At 40.6% G+C, this 20,147-nt stretch overlaps 1 protein-coding gene across 2 annotated transcripts in view; it reads right to left on the bottom strand.

Annotated features, from left to right (window-relative positions):
• BTAF1 (B-TFIID TATA-box binding protein associated factor 1) overlaps nt 1–12,311 on the bottom strand; it is a 47,777-nt gene extending 35,466 nt beyond the window's left edge. For both annotated transcript variants that reach the window (XM_082764494.1, XM_082764495.1), the window contains exons 1-3: nt 12,024–12,311; nt 1,957–2,080; nt 823–937 (exon numbers count right to left, since the gene is read on the bottom strand). In XM_082764494.1, the coding sequence (XP_082620620.1) occupies nt 823–937; nt 1,957–2,080; nt 12,024–12,037 (253 nt within the window). In that variant the 5' untranslated portion in view covers nt 12,038–12,311. The remainder of the gene's footprint in view (nt 1–822; nt 938–1,956; nt 2,081–12,023) is intronic.
• Between the last annotated feature and the right edge of the window lie 7,836 nt (nt 12,312–20,147).

Below are 20,147 nucleotides of genomic sequence, written 5' to 3'. Positions count from 1 at the left end.
ATTCAGAACTGGGAGTAAACAGTCAAAGATTTTGGAGGCACTACAGTCAGTTTCTGTATTCACCAGCTTACTGGGCAGTTACAGAACAGCCATTTAAGTACTGGCTATCATCAGGAAGAACGCTGAAAACATGATGAAGCACAGCATTTTGCCACTTACTATAAATATCAGTACTCTAGGGATGCAGATGCAGTTTTGTGCATCTCAAGGAGGACACAAGAATAAGAAAAGCACTGAGAAGGACAAATAAAGTTATCCAAAAGACAGAGCAGCTGTCTTGTGAGGAAAGACTGAAGAGGTTGCAACTCTTCAAGCTGAAGAGGAGAAACCTGTTGGAGGGGTGCAAATATGATTAAGGTTTACAAAAATCGTGCAACAGTTGCACATGCAAAGTGAGCATAAACAGAACAGACTGCCTGCAAGCCACCATTTCCCCTCTCTCAAAAAGGTGCTTTAAGCAAGGGAACAGAAAAGAAGGGAGTGTGTAGAAATATCATGACAAACTTGTCTGGTTAGAAGTTTTGCTGTTTCACTAGTTATTATTCATCTTAATTATACACAGTAAAGCATTCTGAGTGTGCAGAGCTGAAGCACAGGAATCTTAGAAGAAGCAAAGGTCAGGCACCGTGTTGTAACTGAATATGAATATCTCAAGCCAAAGAGGTTTACTACAGTCCATGCATATAAAAAAAGGGCAGGCTCATTTTAAACAGAATGGCACAGCTGTCTCAAGAAGTCTCGTATCATAGACAGTTTGCATCTGATATATAAGCTCTACATAATAAGCTACAATAAGCTCTACATAATTCATTTAAGAAGCACCTTGTTTTGATCTTGGAGTTGGATTCCACTCGGGCACATTTTTCACTATTGCTTCAACAGCCTGGCCAGCTGCAATACGGGTATCCCAATTCGTACTTCTTAAATACACTAACACCTTTAAAGGAAGATTAACAAATAAAATCAAGATTTGTTTAAAATACACTTTTAGAACATCCATCAGTTAAGTTCTATATAACACACTTTTACTGCTATGGATCAAGACAAGATTCAAAATAACAAATGCAAAGGCCAAGAAAACAAACCGAGGAGCCGTGAGCAACCCTCTCTGTATCATTCACACTTGCCGTAGCCAGACATTAATATTAACTTGTAAGTTATATTTAGTTCCATCAGCCAATCTCACCGTTGCTTTATAAGATGTAGACTATTTCCTCCATGTACCAGACACAGTTTGAAACTTCTTTAACTTTCAAAAAGGAAGTGTTTAAAAATAGAGATTAAAATTTTATCCAAGAAGAGGGCCAACTTGGGTCACTTGCAGCTACATATGCTCATCTAATTTACCACTGTGCCTCAAATCTGGAAAAAACATTTATTGCGCTGAAAGTGGTTTGATATTCATGATTCCTTGGCCACTCTGTTGATACCATCAATTGTGGTGAGAGCACCTGTTCATTAAGAGCAGAACTGAGTTCACTCAGCCATCTCCAGCTGTCAGATGCAAAACTATTTTTGGTGTTTTTACTGGACTTGGACAGGTTGCAGTCTCAAACTAATGCAAACCTGTTTATATTTTCCAGCCTTTTTAAAGACATGCAGCTTTCTGTATTTTTAATTCTGTATCACACAAGTAACAATCTTTATAGGCAGGGGCAGAATCTTAAAACGTAGTAGAGATTCTCTTCATAGCAGAAAATCTGTAAGTACAGCAAACACTGAATACCTATACTGAACACAAAGTGAAACTTGACCTATGTAACCATCTCATGGGCTAACAAAACATCATGCTTAAGAACCAGTCTCCTTTTTCTTCAGTCTCCTTTTTTCAGGGAGCTCCATAAGAATACTACTTTTTTGCTGCTTCTACCCACAGAAACCACGCCCCAGAAAACTTGTTCTGTTCTCACCATTAACGCGCTGATAGCAAGCTCAGAAAAACCCCAAGATGCTTACTTTAGATAAGAGATTGTTCAGTTCATGAGGATGCAGCTTCACTACTTCCCCAAGTTGCTGTGCAGCTGCTTTTCTTGTTACTGGTGTTGTACCGGTGTCCAGTAAAATAAAGAGACGATCAAGCCTAAATGATTGACAAAAAAACGGAAAAGTTAAGCTGTTCATAGTTTAGCTGGCCATTTCTATTTATATTCCCCCAGATTTTCCAGTTTATCTAATGCAAATAGAAGAAATGTTTGCCTGCAGATTGTCAACTGACAGGCTGACAAACCTATTTTCCTAATAGTAAGCGGACTTGTTCTAAAAGCACATGCAATCTGGTAAGCAGAAAAAATAATTCTAGTTCTAAAAATTATGCAAGTTCCAAGAGGAAAATGAAATAGGTTCTTTCCTTCTTCTGAGAAGATTTTCAATCTTGAAAAACAAGTATTGTTAGGTTGTAAATGATCTTCAACAAATTCTATCAGATAAAGAAAGCAAAGGGCTCCATTATTCATACTGTGAGTTATTTATTTTGAAGACCTATGATCTGTAGTGTCAAACTCTGCTTTTCCAGGATACCAGAATTTTTTACTTTTCACTTATTTTCCCTCAACTACCTGAAATACACAAGACCAAACCAGTTGTTGTATTTACAGCTTCAAAATATTCTGATGTTTCTGGCCCTCCCATGAAACACAGGAATTTAAGCAGCAGATCTGTTTTCACAGTAACCTCACATTAGTGAAAAAGAGTCCAAACATCTATCTTCACAATGGTTAATATTTTTTGTTTAGAGTTATAGTATGAGAAAACTGCCACAAAAAAAAAAAAAAAGGCACTTGAAATATAATATAGTTAGTCTATCTAGACAATCAGATCAATGAAGAAAGTGACAAGTGTTCATTGCTCCCTCCACTGTACGCGGGGAAGTCAGAGTTCTCTTCGCAGGGTGCCCAGTTTGTCCACGAGGTATCGGGCAGTATGTGCTCACTGCTGAATGCAAGTCTAGATTCTGCATAGTGCAATCAGAATCATCCCTTCTAAGCCTTAAAGCTAATCATAAAAATACAGTTCCAAATATCACAACCATACAAAACTGCAATTTACAAAGCAGTGAAGCTCACCTAGATCAGCCTCACAAAATAAGGATCCGGGCAACCTGACAACTCCATTTCCTTGAACACATACCCAGGGTTTCAGCAAATACAGGGAAAGGATGAGTATCTGGCACACTAGGCTGTTGCTACTAATTACATTTACACAGAACTGCCTTTAACATCACTTCCAATACTTAAAAACCCCTCTGTACCATCACTGCATATTGTATTTTCTTTCATACACTTAACCTGCACTTATTCCTGAGAATTTTTATAATTTGATGCACAGAAGAGCCATGCTACAGAATGAGGGCAAAAACATCACAGAAATGCAACAGTTTCAAACCAGAGATACTAAGTAGATATCCATTAAATAAAAAAGTATTTTCTAACTGAAAGTATTTCAAAACATTTTAGTATTTTAAGCACACTTCTGCTATTTGCCAGCTTTGACATTATTGTCTTCCTACTACTATAATAGGTGAGCCCATTTCAATTTCTGTAGATAAAACTGAATTTCCAATTGCTATGATTTACTAGTTAGTGAGTTGTTTTAATGTTACATAAAAGAAAAATCCAAACATTTCTAAACTAGATGTTTTGTGCAAGTAGACAGTCAAAGAGGAAAAAGAAAAGCTTTGGAGATCTAAGTCTTCTGAATCACTAGTCAAAAATAACGACACGCCCTCAGGAACTTAGCTATTTACCCGTATTTTTTCTTTAACACGTTTGACAGCAATAACACAACCTGACTTGAAACACTCCGTATTATTCACTGCAAAGTACACTGCCTTGCACAGGAACCACAGCTTGCTTGCTCTCTCATTCTTAAACTCACCCAGTTTGGTCTTTGTCTCTCCATGAAACTTTGGTGTTCCATACTCAAGCAGTTTGCCGGTTAGTGCCACCCACTCCTTTAACTATCAAAGTATCTTTCTTTCAATTGCCAAGTGCAAGCAGAATGTGCAAGTTAGACCACTTCCTCCGCTAAAACTCTTCATGTGACAAAACAGGAGGAAACTGCTCTGACAGCCTACCCTCAGAAAGACCCAAGTTTAATTCCAATCTCAGTTACAAAACTAGACATTCAGTCCTAAACCCCATAAATTTTGCGGCAGTATAACCTGTTTGTTTTTAACAGCAGTAGGCTTGGTTGTAATCTGTGATCTTAAAATTTAATATGCTTAATTCACACACAAATGCAGAGTAAAACAGCAAAACATCTTTCTACTGTTTTACAGCCCTATAGATAGATTTCAATTCCAGCAAAATAAAATAGATTTGGTAAATACAGCTAATGATGTCTAACTCCTAGTGATGCCAGTCATTATTCCTTGCCCTCCCCCAAGTTTCCCTGACATGCAATTCCCAACCAGTTAGTATTTGGGGGTTATTAAGGTTCTTAAGGTAATTACACTTTGGTGCTGCTGCAGCAGAATCCAGCACAGCCTGTACTCTCCCGCTCTAGCTGAAGGGGTACCATTGGCAAAGTTCACACTGATCAGTAGCTCTAATTTTTTAAATTAAAATCTGCATTCTTTGTTTCATTAAGAATGAAAAAATAAAAAATAAAGCTTCTAAATGAATTAATTCTGAGGACCTGCGGACAAGCTTTTCATTCTCAGAGCAAACTATGTCTCTAAACCCGTTTTTACATTCAAGAAGAACTTCAAGAGCTCTATAACGAAATGTGGTTCTGCCTCTCACACCAAACAGTGCTACAAGTGTAGCACAGCATGGCTTACACCTGTTACAAATGTAATTAAGTCAGAATCAATATAGTAGAGTGAAATACTCTATAATGCAGATGCAAGTTTTAATTTAAAAGAGTTCAACCCAGGCTGTATGGAAGTAGCTCTAAGCATATGGAAGTTGCAAGCTGACAACTACATCTCATCAACAGGACAGCAATCATACGTGAACTCATGCTACGTAAGATCACTACAAAGCATTAATTTTTCCATGAGTTAGATACTTTTCTCCTCTCACTTGAGAAATTTGAGATTTTCCAATCAGTGCTTTCAGTATCAGCAAGACAACTTGGAACAGCAATTCAATGTCATTACAAGCAGTATTATGTTCAAATTAAGTATTTTTTTCTTTTAAGAAATACCACGAGCTTTTACACTGATACAGAGTTCATTATAAATATTTCTGACACAAAGACCTCGATTCAGGTGCTTACAAGCAGGCATCTAGTAGCAGTTGAGACACTTCAAGATGAGTCACGCACACAGGGCAGCAGACATGGCTTGGGATATAGAAGACCCTTGTCATTCTCAAGTGGCAAGGATCCTTTACACCATCTAAGCTGGCACCAGACACCCAGATTGAGCAAGAGAATCCTCCCCAGACAAACACTCCAACTCATCAAAACCAGAACATTTCATTATAGTGCACTAGTTTTGATAAGACTAAAGGTCTTTGGTCTTAGACTAAAGGTCTGACTTCCAGGATGGGAACTGCCTGAGAGAAATACTCAATAAGCAGTAGGTCTGTGATCAACTGAACAGCCATCCCAAATTGTACCCGATTCTTTGCTCTTGACTGCTACCACTCAAATGGCTTATTGAATCAAAAAAAAAAAAAAAAAAAAAACACAAAAACAAACAAACAAAAAAACAAAACAAAACAAAAAAAAAAAACAAAAAAAAAACATACAAAAATCAGCTCTTCGAAGAAGACTGTAGGCAAGAAAAACAGTAAACAATTTAGTTTTCATTGCTGTTCACGAGAACTGCAAGGTTGGCTGGGATTAGAGAGATTTCCCCTTTATCAACACTGTCATGCAGAATGATTATACAGGCAGGCTCAGTTCAGTTAACTACACAGGGGGTTGTGAACAGAAGTACACTGAAACTTTATTACTGACCCCGATCAGTAAACATGACAAGCATTTTGCTCTTCCAATGTTATTACTGCAGCAAAGACTACAAACAAAAAATGGCAATGGACAAACACAAGACCAAGTACTTTCAGAAGAACCACCACACCAACTCAGAGGCACCCTCCGGGTAATACAATCAGTCCATGTTCTCATTGCTGCTTTCCGAAGAGTTTTGCATATTCTGCATTAACCTAAGTTACACATAACTGCACCCAGGCACAGCAGGCACATGGTGCAAACCGCTGCCCTGTGCTATTCCACGTTAATTTTCAGTTCTTTGCTGCCTGAAGGTACATCTCCAAATACAGGGGTGCGCTCCACTTGAATGGACACTTGGCCTAATATTTAAAGTGAACCTTATGGCACTGCTCTGGGAGTTGGCCAACATGGATTTGAAAGCCCATCAGCTACAGAGGTATTAAAAAGCTAATAGTGGGACAGTTAATTATGAGGTCAAGATACAGACATTATTAACATTATCTCAAAAATATTTCCAAAAGACGCCGTGCACAGCTAAATTGTATAAGGGTTCTGATCACCACAGTGTAAGCAGTCTGACTGAATACGGTCCTCACAGTACCTCAGATGGGAAGACTTCTCATTTGTTGACCTCAAATGAGTTTAGGCTTGAAACAAACAGTGAACTGATAACTGCTGCCAATGAAGTGATTGCTTAGGGCTCCACATCTGTGTCTGGGCCTGTATGCCAGGGCACAGTCACTGACAGTACAGCCACGAGCACAGAACAGCTCGTGTCTATCCCAGCAGCCCTCCAACCCATTAAAGTTGTGTGACCATACAAAAACCCTCATGGGGTGATCCGTGCAGCGCTCTAACTTTTTGCTCTTTGCAAGACTGCAAGTTGGCATCCATCAGAAGGAAAGGGAACACTCTTACACTATAAATCACATTTCAGGAGCCAGAAATTTCTTAGCACAGAAATAGCCCAGAAACCTAGAATATTTCACCAAACTAAAATTTAGATTTGACAGGGGTTGACACTCACTGTAAAGTTCAGCCTAAGTATTAATGTAGGTGCCTTAATTTTTCTTGTTGACCTAATAAACCTTTGTTTAGTTTTTCACTATTCAGTCCCAGCTTGGCCAGTTTTTTTGGCACAGTTCAAAAACTTAACCCCTTGTTAAAGCATATATAAAATGTTAAATAATCAAGAAAAGCTTTCCATTATACAGTCAGCAAGCAAGAGAAAATCATCAGATTTCAGAACAAAAATTGGGAGGATATACATCAAGAATGAGTTGAAAGGTGAGAGACTGTGGAGTAAATGGTTTTTGAGGTGGGATTGTGGAGAACAGAAATCCTCAATTCCTACAGAGCAGTGAAAGGAACAGCTCAAATGAAATGAGGGCTCCATCATCACTGGTGACAGTATTATATACTGCACACACAGGCCAACCAAATGCTAAAATTAGTACTACTCCTTAAGGAATGCATATTTCATATCTTATATGAGCTGCAGTATTAGGTTATACAAGCTTTATTTCACACAATGGTTGAGGTGGGAAGGGACCTCCGGAGATCTCCTGGTCCAAGCCAGAACACCCTGAGTAGCTTGCACAGGACAGCATCCAGGCGGGCTTTGAGCATCTCCAGAGAAGGAGACGTTACAGCCTCTGGGGGCAGCCTGTTCCACTGCTCTGTCACCTGCACAGTAAAGAAGTCTTTTCCCACATTTTTTAACTACTATATACATATCTACCTAAATGCAATACATATGACCACTTCCATTACAAAAACAGTGGGAAAATAGCACTGGAAATTAGACAGGCACATAAGGATGCACTAATACAACACAACAAGTGCATTGCCAAGTGATAGACAGAACACCTTGGCAAGCACTCCAGTTTTGGCTGCTGGGACGGGTTAGAGTCCTTATCAGTGCGCAATCCTTAGTTTCGACTTTCACGTCAGTCTGTTAGGTGTCTGAGAAATTTTACAGCTCTATCTCATTTGAGCAGCAGCGCACATGCTACTGCTGCTCCCCCCTCACTAGGGCTGCACGGACACTGCCTCCCTCCCACATGTTGCAGCCAGGAAGGCAGCTCCCCTGTCAGGGTCTTTCTGTCAGCCTCCATCAATGGGAGAAGAGTTTCCCTATTTCCCCCAGGCTTTTTAGCCAAACTCTGGCAATTGCATTGGTTAAGTGTATCTGCCTGGTGAGTAGCAGGGGAGTAGGTATGATGCAGACTACAAGAGCTTATGAAAGACAGAATGAGTAGTTATACTCCTCTAAGTAGGAGTGAAAGCTTGCTTTCCATGTATGAAGTAACAGCTTCCAAATGATCTAGAAGTTCTTTCTCTGGAAAAGTTTGTGGTAAGCCCCAAGGAACAGTTCTAAAAGGTGTATAGGGCCCATAACAAAAGTTCTTGATAATTTTGACATTTTCTAAGAACTTCGGCCCCCTAACAATGCAATATCAAACCTAAAATTTTAGATAAATAGCGATACCACCCAGTGCAGTCCTTTGTTACTGGGTAGTCACTACCCTATACTTCAAAAGCCAAGAGCAACATATGAGACCCACTTATTTTCTAGGGGCTTTACTAGCACAGCCTTCTGACATGAGTTTTTCTCTTTTAAATTGAAAACTCAGTTTCTGTTCTATACTCTTTCAGTTATATAGCAATCCAAGCAAATGAAGACAGTGAAAACTCTAGAAACAAGTATTAAAATCATATGGACCAAATGCAGAACAGCTTGCAACAGCAGCCAGCTGTTATGCTCCCCCATACTTGTTTAGGAATGTCTTGAAGTTATCCTGAAGGGGCTGTCTTTAAGAAAGTACAGGTAAACTTATTTCAGGGTAATCTTAAGGACATGCCTATTAAAACCAAACCATCTTACCAGCTTCATGCATTTTATCACTGTATTTTAAAATCTTTGTTCCCCCCCCCACTGTGAAGGCCATCAAAAAACATGAGAAAGCCACTAGCTGCCTTGGTGTTAGAATGATGATGATACATGAGCTGCCTTTAAACACATCACAGAAATTGAGAAGATTTTTATATTGGATATCGAAAGGTACCATCAACACTTTATCATCTGCTGAAACTCAATCACTGAGTAATCTATGATTGTTGTTCTCTGTAAATTGGCAGTTACTTTTTCACCGAAAGTAACTCTAAAGGTTATTAGTAAGGCATTGTGTTTATTCATGTAAACTTCATAGGAATGATGGTGAAACAAAAACTTTTCAGTTCCTTTTTTTTTTCCTTCTCAGTTCCACTGTCAAGAATTTTAATTATTTTTATTAGTTATGCAAATATGATGCTACTTCACGTATACTTTTAGACCAGAAACAGGAGAGAATGCCTATGCAAATTAGCTTGCATGTTCAGAAAAAGAACGTCAACCTTCCCACCCACCCGTACCTCCTTCTGGGGAGGCTGCTGTTTGGTAGGTTAGTAGTTTAGTCTTCTCAGCATGGAACTGATGTCTACAACATCTTTTGGTATGAGGTGTCCACTGCTCTTCTTTTAGGTGCATTTTCTAGCGTATTATCACAGAATTGCTACATAGGAGTGTATCTTTAGTCCATATAACAGCAGAATGAAACAAAACTAACAGTTTTATTTAATAGATTAAAGTGTCAGAATCCATTTTGTCAATGAATTACAAGTAAGTGATGCTTTAATTATTTTTAAGATGACCTTATTAACAGCAGAACTGCAAATTCACAATCTAGTTTTTTTTTGAGGTATTTCAAAGCCCTCTATTTGAGGGAATTTCTAAATTCCCTCTATTTGTCTGATCAGAGTGATCCAAACTAGTCTTAAGAAAGGTTTGCAATTCACTAAAGAGCAAAAACTAAACTTTACTGGGAGGAAAAACACTTGATAATTTGTTTTGAGAATGTAAAAAAAAAAAAAAAAAAAAAAAAACACACACCCCATACACCTCCAAATGTATTTTTTTTAATAAGGTTCCAATACAGACTTAACACTAGTGAAGGTTTGTGTGTGTCTTTTTGATATATATTTTTTTTAATATCAAAGTTTGGTATACACTCAGTAAAGGTCCTTGAAGAAAGATTAATTTGAATCAACTTCTCCCTCACTCCCCATAGTTGTGTAGTTTGAATTACTCAGCAGTGAAAGACGTTGTTCCTTTAAATACATAAAAAGGTAACCATCTTAAAGGAAAAATTCCTATCTCTACATTTAAATGGAACTGGTAGAAAAACTGGAACAACCACACCTTCTACAGTAACATAGGTATGTGCTATACTACAAATAATTGTCCTGAACACTTGTAAGTCTGAAAAGAAAGAATCTTAGAAATTCAGTGCCCTGAAATAAAAGGTGAAGACAAGATTCCTTGAATATACCAAAAGCAATATTGACACTATAATATCAATGGTCAAGCTGTTCAAAGGTTCATGTGCCAAGAGTTGCTATGTAACTTCAAAGGGATATGGTTGGGTTTTGCTCTATCCAAAAACGCATCTGAGGCCAAATTTACACAATACCACACCTGCAAATTATAGAGAAACTTAGGAGTTCTCCAGGAAGAGCCAAGGTGTTACAGCATTCCAAAGTATTAGTTCTTTTACATGATTTATGTGCGGAATTAAAACAATTCTATACCAACTCACAAGTATCACAGCACTTTTATTAAAGCTCAAATCGTTATGTTTTAAGACCAAATTATGATACAAGTTGAACTAGACATTGAAGCAATGCATCACATGACCTTATTAACACACCAACTTTTTGTGCTTCACAGCAAGACTTAAGAATGAACCTTAGCCAATACAGAAGTTTGTCTTCCTATCAGTTACCAGACCAAACAGGTGTTATCTAACTTCTTGCAGAGAGCACTAGTGCTTTTCACTAAAGCAGTGTAATTTTACAGGAATACGGGAACATTTTTAACTTGATTTAATGCTGATCTTTACAATAGACATGGCCTCAGCATACAAACTTTTCAGTTCTATCTTAACACTCCAGTTTAGCCCCATATCACTCATACCTCAGCACCATTATTTAAACAGACTGCCCCACTTCTAATGAAATTAGTATATTATTCTATTTTACGCAACTGCTTACAGTATTAAAGTACAGAGTAGTCTTGTTACAGCAATCTCTTACCGCTTACCGGTCCTTATGGACAGCATTAGGAGCAGATCCCATCAAATAATGGGCTCATAAGAAGCATGAGTAGAGTAAGATAAAGGGATATTTTGAAGAATCTACTAAGCTCAAACTAATGTACCCCTACAAGAAGTCTTAAAAGGTGTACTGCTACTACACATTTTGATGTATAATGGACTTGAATTCTAAGGGTGCACACCTTTACTCTGCTACACAGAACTAAGCTTCACACACAGCTTCAGAAATTGATTTTTGTTACGATGTATCTGAAGAACAGAGGATCCACCAGCACGTGACTCGAGGCTAATCTATCACAAGGTTAACTTGGATTTGTGGTTTCTCTTCAACAATTCTGTATGGAAGCTTAACATGCCCATCTCACAAACAAAATAAAGATGGCAGGAATTTGAGCTCAGTGTTTTTTAATAGAACAGCTCCATTAAGACCTACCTCTGTATCAGTGAATAACTTCAAACACTGGCACACCCCAGTGCACATGTGTGTAAGCAGATACTGCCCAACATCTTGAGGGCAGAGCAAGAGCAGACTAATCACTTTCTTCCACGGAAGCCTGTTTTATTCCTGTTACTTTACAGCTAGAGGGTCGGAAAGGCTAACCGGTTTCTCCCCGTTTTTTGCGGCTCAGTATCACTAATCCCACTGTTTTAGCCCGACGAAGCCAACAAAACCAAGGCGGCGCGTTCAAGAGGCCGCCCGGGGCGCCCCGTGCGGAGCCCCTGGGGGCTGAGGGAGGGAGGGAGAAGGACGGGGGCTCCCCTGCGGGCCGCGCCCAGGAGGGGAACCCAGGCCCAGGAGCCCGCTGCCACCCCCGGGCCCGGCGAGGCAGAGGAGCCGCAGCGAGGCCTGGCCGGGCTGCCGGGCCCAGCGGGGAAACGGGGCAGCGCTCCCCAACGTCCCCCCCCCGCCCCAGCCAGGCCGCACGGGGACCCGGAGCCTCCCGCCCGTCCCCCCCGGTCCCTACCGACCTGGAGACGGCCATGGCCGCCCGGCGCGGGGCCCGGCGGGCGCAGGGAGGAGGGCGCGGGGCCTAGCTCGGGCCTCTCGGGCGCCGCACCCGGCCTCGGCCCCGCCGGCGATCGGCGGCTGAGCGCGGCTGCGGGCGGCAGCGGTCGGGGTCTCGCTCCCCCCCGGGGCGGCGGCGGCGGCGCGGGCGGCAGCGGCGCGCGACCCTCGGAGCGCGGGTTAAAGGCTCTAGCCGCCCATCGCCGGGGCGAAGCCCAACGCCTGGTTTTATACGAGCAGCCATCTTGTATTTATTCCCTTCCTCCATGAGAGCCGCTTCCTGATTGGCAAGGCCGCCCCGCCGCAGCCAATGGGGAGGGCGCTTCTAAGAGCGGGGAGGGCGGGCGCAGGCGGCAGCCGGACTGAGCAGGAGCGGCCATGGCGCTGCCGAGCCGGCGGCGGGCGGGGGGGGCGCGCAGGCCTCCGGCGGCGCGTACCATCGGCGGGGCGGGGGGGGAGGCCTGCAGGCGAGCGTCCTGCCCCCTCGCTGCGGGGCGAAGAGATGCAGGAGGAGGTGCAACAGGAGCCTTCCCGTGCCGCTCCGCTGCGGGCCGTCCCTTCCCGGCCGGCAGCCAGACGAGAGGGGGCAGCTGGCGGCTTGGCGAGCTCACGCCGCTCCCCCCGCCCGGCCGACATGCGCTGCCCCGCGGCCTTCGCCCGGCGCTGCAGCGAGGCCGCCGGGCCCGGCGGGAACTACAAGTCCCGGCGTGCAGCGCGCCGCGCATCGCGTCGGGGCCGTGCGTGGCGCAGCTGGCGGCAGCCCCCTCCCACCCCTGGCCTGCCCCTGGCGGCCGGGGCGGGGGGGCTGGGGCGAGGCCCGGCCCGGGCCCGTTCGGGCCCCGACGGTTGCGGAGCCTGCAGCGAGCCCCGTGGTTGCGGGCGGCTCCCAGCCGCTGCTCCCGGTCCCGTCCCGTCGGGTCCCGCTTTGCGCCGTGCCCTTGTCCCTGCGGCGTCTGCGCGAGTCGGAGCCTGGGAAAGGAGCTGGGGAAGGGGCCGGAGAAGCCCGAGCAGTCCCTGCGTTACCGGGCCCAGCCTGCGCTGCGAAGGGAGCCGCGCGCATAGCCTTCCGTGGGCTAAGTTCAAAACACAACAGTGGGGTTTTCTGCCCTGGGAGTTAGGTATAACCCTGCATAAATGCACGGATCTGCATCATGCTCCAGCACGGGGAAGTTCTCATCCCAACCCCCTCGAGGTGCGCAGGGCGTCCCAAACCTTTCCGTAGAGATGTGCTCACCCCCTGCCGTCACGATGAGTGGTTCGCCTTCCCCTGTAGCAGTTAACTCTTCAAATATGTATTCACTCATCCATTCCTCAAGAACACTCACACACCAAGTAGACACACTTCATTCCACCTCCACCACCTCTTTATAGCTCCACAATCAGGATGTTGCTGTGTTGTACTTCAATCTTTTACACACTCAGGTCGAGCTTACACACCAGTCCCTAGCAAGCCTGCCCCCCACACACATGGACACCAGGAAGCAGAACACCTCTTTCCTACCCGTTCCCTCTCCTGTCCTTTGGCAGGAGCTTCTTGGTGATGAGGAACTGACGTTAAAAGTGGCCACTTCAGAAACACCAAACACCGGCAGCGTGAGTCAGCCCAAGGCCTCCGCATCACAGAATGTGGCCAAAGCAAACAACAGGCTTCATTTGCTGTGGTAGAGACAGTTTCTGTCACTGTGCTGTGCTCAGTGACCCAGATGCCTTTTCCCTCTCATGGCTCTGATGTAAGAACTACCTTTAGTTAGTACAATATGCCCCCTGTAGCAGGATATAGAAACAAACAAACAAAAACCAAACAAATAAACAAAACAAAAACAAAACAAAACAAAACAAAACAAAACAAAACAACAATGACTTTAGGTGGAGGCCAGAAACCTCTTACAGTACTCCAAAAGGATCAGAATTCACACCTTCCCCTCTGCCAATGTAGAACCAAGAAGTAACCACTCAGGGAGTGAATACATATTTTTCTTGCATGCTAGATGCTGTCGACAAGAATGCATAAAAAACATCCCTGATAATATTTCCAAACTCATTTAGCCAGGAATCAGAAGCTATTCTTTCCTGCCATGGATGTTAGTGAAATGACCCTCAGGTGCTATTTCCAATATCCATGTAATTCTAACATCCTGGCTCCTCTTAGGTTCCTTTAAACATTTTGTGCATTGTTTTAATAGCACTTAAGGCAAAGTGCCAATCAAGAATACAATAAAATTTGTTTTGAACAGCTCCATAGCAGTTATCTTACCTGATAAAAATAAGCGCAGGGAAAATATTGGTGGTGGGTCTTATGGACTGAGTACTTGCTGAAATGATGATAAACTGCAGTCCAAGTGAAATGATCTGCAACAGACAGAACAAATGATCTGTTATTTATTTGATAGCAGGCATTCAGGACTGAAACACAACTGATTCAAGTTTCATACTATATATTTTTGTATTTTGATGTGATGTTTGTATAAAGCAGATTCTTACTTAATTATGAAAAACAATTCTTCTTTATCCACTACCTGCTCCATAAGCCATACCAATTCTTTTTGCACATTTGTTTTCTTTTGACCAATTTTTCTGAAGTAGCCACATATTCTCTCCTGTTTGTTTTTGTATATAAACAAAAATGAAATATGTAGAGAATAATAGAGAATATATAAAATAATAGAGAATACATAAAAGAATATACGAAAGAATCCCCTCTGCAAATCTGCTGTATGCCAGTTTACTCTCTAAAACCAGTTCCTAAATTAGATAAAACTCAGTCAGTTCTAGTCAGTTCACAGGTTCCGATCATAACTTCTTGCATTGATCTCAATTATTTTTAGTTTGTGTTCCTCCTCCTGCCAACTGTGTCGACTTGTGAACTCTTTCTGCTTAGTCTGCACATCCACAGCAACTGAAACTGCCTTATTTACTATGTATGCCTACATGTCTTCAAGTGCTCTAGCTGCGCAAATAGTAGATGAAAGAGGCACAGTGTCACTGGTGGAATCCCTCCTGATTAGACCTGACATACCATGTTCTAGTCTTCTGATTTAATTTTTCCAGTTCATTTTTCTTGTCCTGAAGATTTGTATCGCTTAGAATCACACCTACCTCTCTGTAGCAGTAGATATAACATTTGATTCTTCCTAGTCTGGTAAAACAGAAGATTTTAGTAATTGTTTGCATGTATTTTAGTGGCTCTCAATTTGATTTTTAAATTCCCTTGGAAATCTTGTCTGAATAGAAGCCAGTATTAGAAGCTTAGCAGTTTGTGGAGACATCTTTGCTTGTGTCTTAATCACTGCTGTTAATTTATTATCTGGAAAAATGTTGTTCTAAGATAAATGTATGTATTATGGCCTGATGCAGGTGAATTATGCAGGTTCTTCGCAACATGCATTCCTTAATCATGTCTTCTGTTCTGAGGTCAGCAAACTAACCAGTTATCCTCTTGGCTATTTCTAAAATTCTTTAAAATTCTTATTTATTTGTAGATATCTAACAGTTTCAAGCATTCCTTTTTTTTAAAAAAAAAAAAATGTTTTATAGGTTTATAGGTTTTAGGTTAGACCCACTTTTACTGCTGTTGCTAACATTGGATTTCTGACTGCTGAAGGATATTTACTTTTGTTAAATAATCTCTTATTTCTTGCTAATTAACACTTTTTATTAACATTGTGCTTATTGTTTTAGGGTTGCAATTTATTTATTTATTTATTTATTTTTTCCATCTAAACTTCATTAGTTTCCATACCAACACTTGTGATTTAAATTGCTTCATTTTTTACCCCATAGAAATTTTCGACTAGCTGCACAGCCTTCTTGAAAACCTCCTTAATATGTGGCAGCTTGCACATGGTCTTCGTTTGAAGTTCTTCACGAAGAGCAGTGGTGTCATACAAGAGACTGGATGCTGACTGATAGCGCTTGCAGTCCAAAAAACACCGCAGAGATATCAATGAAATGGTATCTGAGAGGTATTCCAAGAGACAAATTAGGGCAAAGTCATTGCTACTTGATTTTATCTTGTGAGATTGTATAGACTTGCTCAGAAGTGGTGCTCTTTGTCCATTGTAAACAGTTTTCTGTACAAGTGACTGTAACCTCATTTTTAATAACCGAGGTCTGTAATTTTTTCCAGCAGTTAGCTCCATGATCTCAAACCTCTCATTTTCTAAATTAGCTCTACTTTCCACCCTATTTTATAATAGATGAATACATATCCTTTAAATTACTGATATTGTTTGGTTACACTTCATATATATAGATTGGAAATTCCTCAGTTTTGTCTAGATGTTATCCATGCTCTTGATTTAAATGAATATTTAATAGTTTGGGTAGTTTATTGTTCCTGTGGCATGGCTTCTAGGAAATAATCTATGCATTTCATAGAGTTGTTCTTTTTTTTTTCCAAAAAGACTTTTATGTTCTATGTTTACATTTAAATCTTCCCTCTCTTTACCCCTCTCTGAACAGTGTTACTAGTAACTGCACCTTTTCCTATGTCACTGAAGTGACTAAACTACATGTACCTTCACTAAACATGGCTTATGAGCTCTGAAGTATTATAAGGTTAACAATAATAATTCACTATGGACACTCAGGAGAGCCTAGATCTCCATTTGCATACATAAATGTACACATTTATATATATACACTATATATAAATATATACATTTATAATACATATACACTCAAGCATACATTTATGCACACATACATGTATAAAAAATAACAATATTTCATACCCAGAAAGAAGACTGAAGGGGAGAAAAGCTCTTCTCAAATATCTAAATGGTGGGTGGTGGTTTTTTGTTTTATTTTGTTTTTGTTTTTTGATCAAGGTAACAGGCAAAAATAAGCCACAGAAGCAAGAAGAAATTGAAATGAGGACAAACTCTATAAATCTGCAGGTCTTTCTATGTAGGCTTGTGGAATTACACAGCATGAAAATAACATGAGTAGAAACAAATAATGCTACAAAGTGACCATTTATTTAGATCTTCCATTGTTTATGCTTGTGTGGCTATACATTTTTTTTTTCTTTTATTTAATTTCAGAAGTCAAATTGTTCTTTTTTCATGAGCTAAGGCAAGAGGGACACTAGCCTGTGCAGTTTAAAAAAGAGTGCATATAATTCCAGCATGCACAAACTGAATACAAACAACATAAATAGGAAAGCATGTCTGTCATCAGGGACATAAGGATGCAGAACCACACTATAATGCTGAATAAACAGGGACAGCGGTTTCACATCTAGTCCAGCTCTTTCCAAAAGCTGTTGCTTTATAAAGACAGAAAAGAAGGCTAATCTGTGGCTACTGTCACAAGTTCTGTACAATTACTGAGCTTAAATTAGATTTAAAAACAAGTTGGGTGAACATATGAACATATTCTTTGCTCTCTATTTTATTCTAACTACTATATTAAATGATATGAATCAATTCAAGTTTTTCTTTTAATTTGTAAAAACAACTTCTCAGAATATATTTTAGGCCTATTAAAGATTTCTGGTGTTTAACTATTGAAAATCAGAATTTACCATTGCTATTAAGTAGCTTCAACATAAAGCAGAAAACACTCCAGCTGAGATGGGATTAACAGATATCAGCATTAGCTTGTGCTCTCTCATCTTCTCCTTAAGGAGTTAATGTTCCTTTATAGACTTTTGTTTGGCAGTGTAACTTTCAAAGTGAAAACTTCTGTGTTTATGTTAAAAGAGCTTGTTTGAAGAACTGCATGAAAATCATCATTGTCTGTGTCAGCTTTTAAGTATATTTATCTTGGGGGCTCTTTCATCTTCCTTTGTGGAACATTCAGGCTTCAACATTGCTCATAAAGGAAGAAAATGACTCCTGCTTCCGGTATGAGTCTGCACTGGCTTCCTTCTTGGCCTTTTTGTACAAGCAGTTACTTCAAATTTGTATGTTACACTTTAACTAATTCATAAGTGTAAGATTTATGTGATGGGTACAATGATAGCAACTTTATAGTGTTTCGATACTACCCTGGAAGTGTGCAAAATGTCAGGTATGCATTTGTAATAAACAAGTCAGATAGGAGTCTCAAATTTCTCAACAGATCAGATTCTTGATATCCAGAAAACAGTCTGGTTTTGACTGTTTTTAATGGGTGAAACAGATCTGTGGCACGCTTTCATATTTGATTGTCTGAAATTCTCATTGGATTCTGCAGGGCGTATCTTCAGGCCATTACACTACACCTAGATTATATTTAAAGCTTAAAGGAAAGCCTTCATTAGTTTTAATCTCCCACATGACTCTATTGCAGGATTAGAGGTCTGAATGCTGCAGTGTGTTTCTGATAGCTGTTACTTGCATCAGTACGGAACTTATAAAAAGGCACAGGCTAGAAGACCCAGATAAGAAGTTACTAGGAACTCCTTCTCTAGTGCATACCCTCTTTCTATACTCAGTAATCTTTCATGAGCTTTTTACACCTTTTGCACATTTCTTCCCTCACACTAGTAACTCTCTACTCCCCGACATTTTCATTTTCCCTCTGCATTTTTTTTTTTTTTTTTTTCCTGTCCTCACGCCCCACCCCTACTGCCTTCTCACCTCAGGAGAAAGGGAAATGTTGTGACCTGCAACCAGGTTGCTTCCCCACCTGCTTCCTGGTGACTGGTTCCATGAGCAGAAGAAAGAGATCTGCAGGTTTGGTACTTGCTAGCAACTGGAACCAGTAAAGAGCGGTCCATTGACAACTGGATCAAACACAAGTTGGCCTGGAGGGGAAACACACACCACTGGTTGGTAACAGCATGAAAGCAATTTCTTTCAGTAAGCACAAATGTTTTAAGTAAGCTGCTATTCAACAGCCAGGTTTTCATGTCCCCTTGCTGAGCCCCTTTGAGAGAATTCATTCCTTCTTTCCTCACAAACGTTCTTTGAGTGTTTGCATTTCTGCATGCCTCATGTGACACACCTCAACAGAAGGACCTGATTTTCAGAAGTGAGTGCCCAGGTCATTGAACAGCTAGTATTGGCACAGTGGTTGTAGCCGTGCTCCCAAAATTTGAATCTTATCACATCACTGATCACTTTCACACATTAAAAAAAAGTCTGCAGCTTGCTAGCAGCTACTTTACAAACAGGAAAGGATGCTAATTGCGTTTGGGGCTTCTTGTGACTTGCAGGTCATTTACCTTTTGCTCCAGCTGAGAGAAAAAGTCACATGCAAGCCTTTCTAGCTCTACTCTACTTAGCTTCATTGCCTGATACAAATCAGGCTGTCAATTAAATCTTCATTTCAGGACAGTAACAGTAAAGGAGTTTTTATGTGAGGTCAGAGTTTAATAGTTATAGATACTAAAACCCTTACAAATCCTTCATATTATTGTTTGCTACCTCTGGATTTTTTGAGTAGTTGTGTTCTTCAAGATTTCACACTTGATGCTGTGGGAAACCGACCCTGTCCATCAAAGTCCCACTTTTTATTGCTACATCATAGTACAACAGGTATTTCTAGGTTCATTGAGAACATACATAAAAGAGTCCAACAAGATTTTATAATGTTACTACAGGACTACGTAAGATAGAAGAGAAAAAGTTTTTTTTTTTTTTTTTTTTTTTTTTTTAATGACTGCCAATGTAAAACAATATTCAGTTAAAAAAATATTTCATTTAATTTCATTTTCTACCATGTGGATCAATTAGTAATTGAATACTACAGATGCTAATACGCAGGGATGACTCAACTGTGGAATTTGAGATAAATGTCAGTAACAGTTTGCAATGTATGTGGATTTAGCTCTGCCTCATTCTGTTAGGAACAATAGGGGAGAAAAGACTTATTCTAAATTATAAAAAATATATATATATAAAACCACCTTTGGTTATTTCCATGTAGTCATCTCAAAGCCATTTGTGAAAACATCTTATCTTTTATTTTTGCTTGAAAAGAGGAATCCAACATAGTTATTAAAGTGATGCTTATTTTGTCAAATAGCAGGAGTTACACCATCTGACTGCTTGGATCTATAGGGTTGGTCTCAAGTGCTCTGTTATCATACCATGCTAACTTTCAAAGATTGTCTTAGGGGAGATGTCTTAAATCCATTGCCCTCTTTATGGCTGGTC

The sequence above is a fragment of the Aythya marila genome (genome assembly GCF_965140915.1).
Source record: "Aythya marila genome assembly, chromosome: 7".
NCBI lineage: Eukaryota > Metazoa > Chordata > Aves > Anseriformes > Anatidae > Aythya > Aythya marila.
Note: the sequence above shows the minus strand (reverse complement) of the source record. Positions and strands in the feature narration are given on the sequence as shown.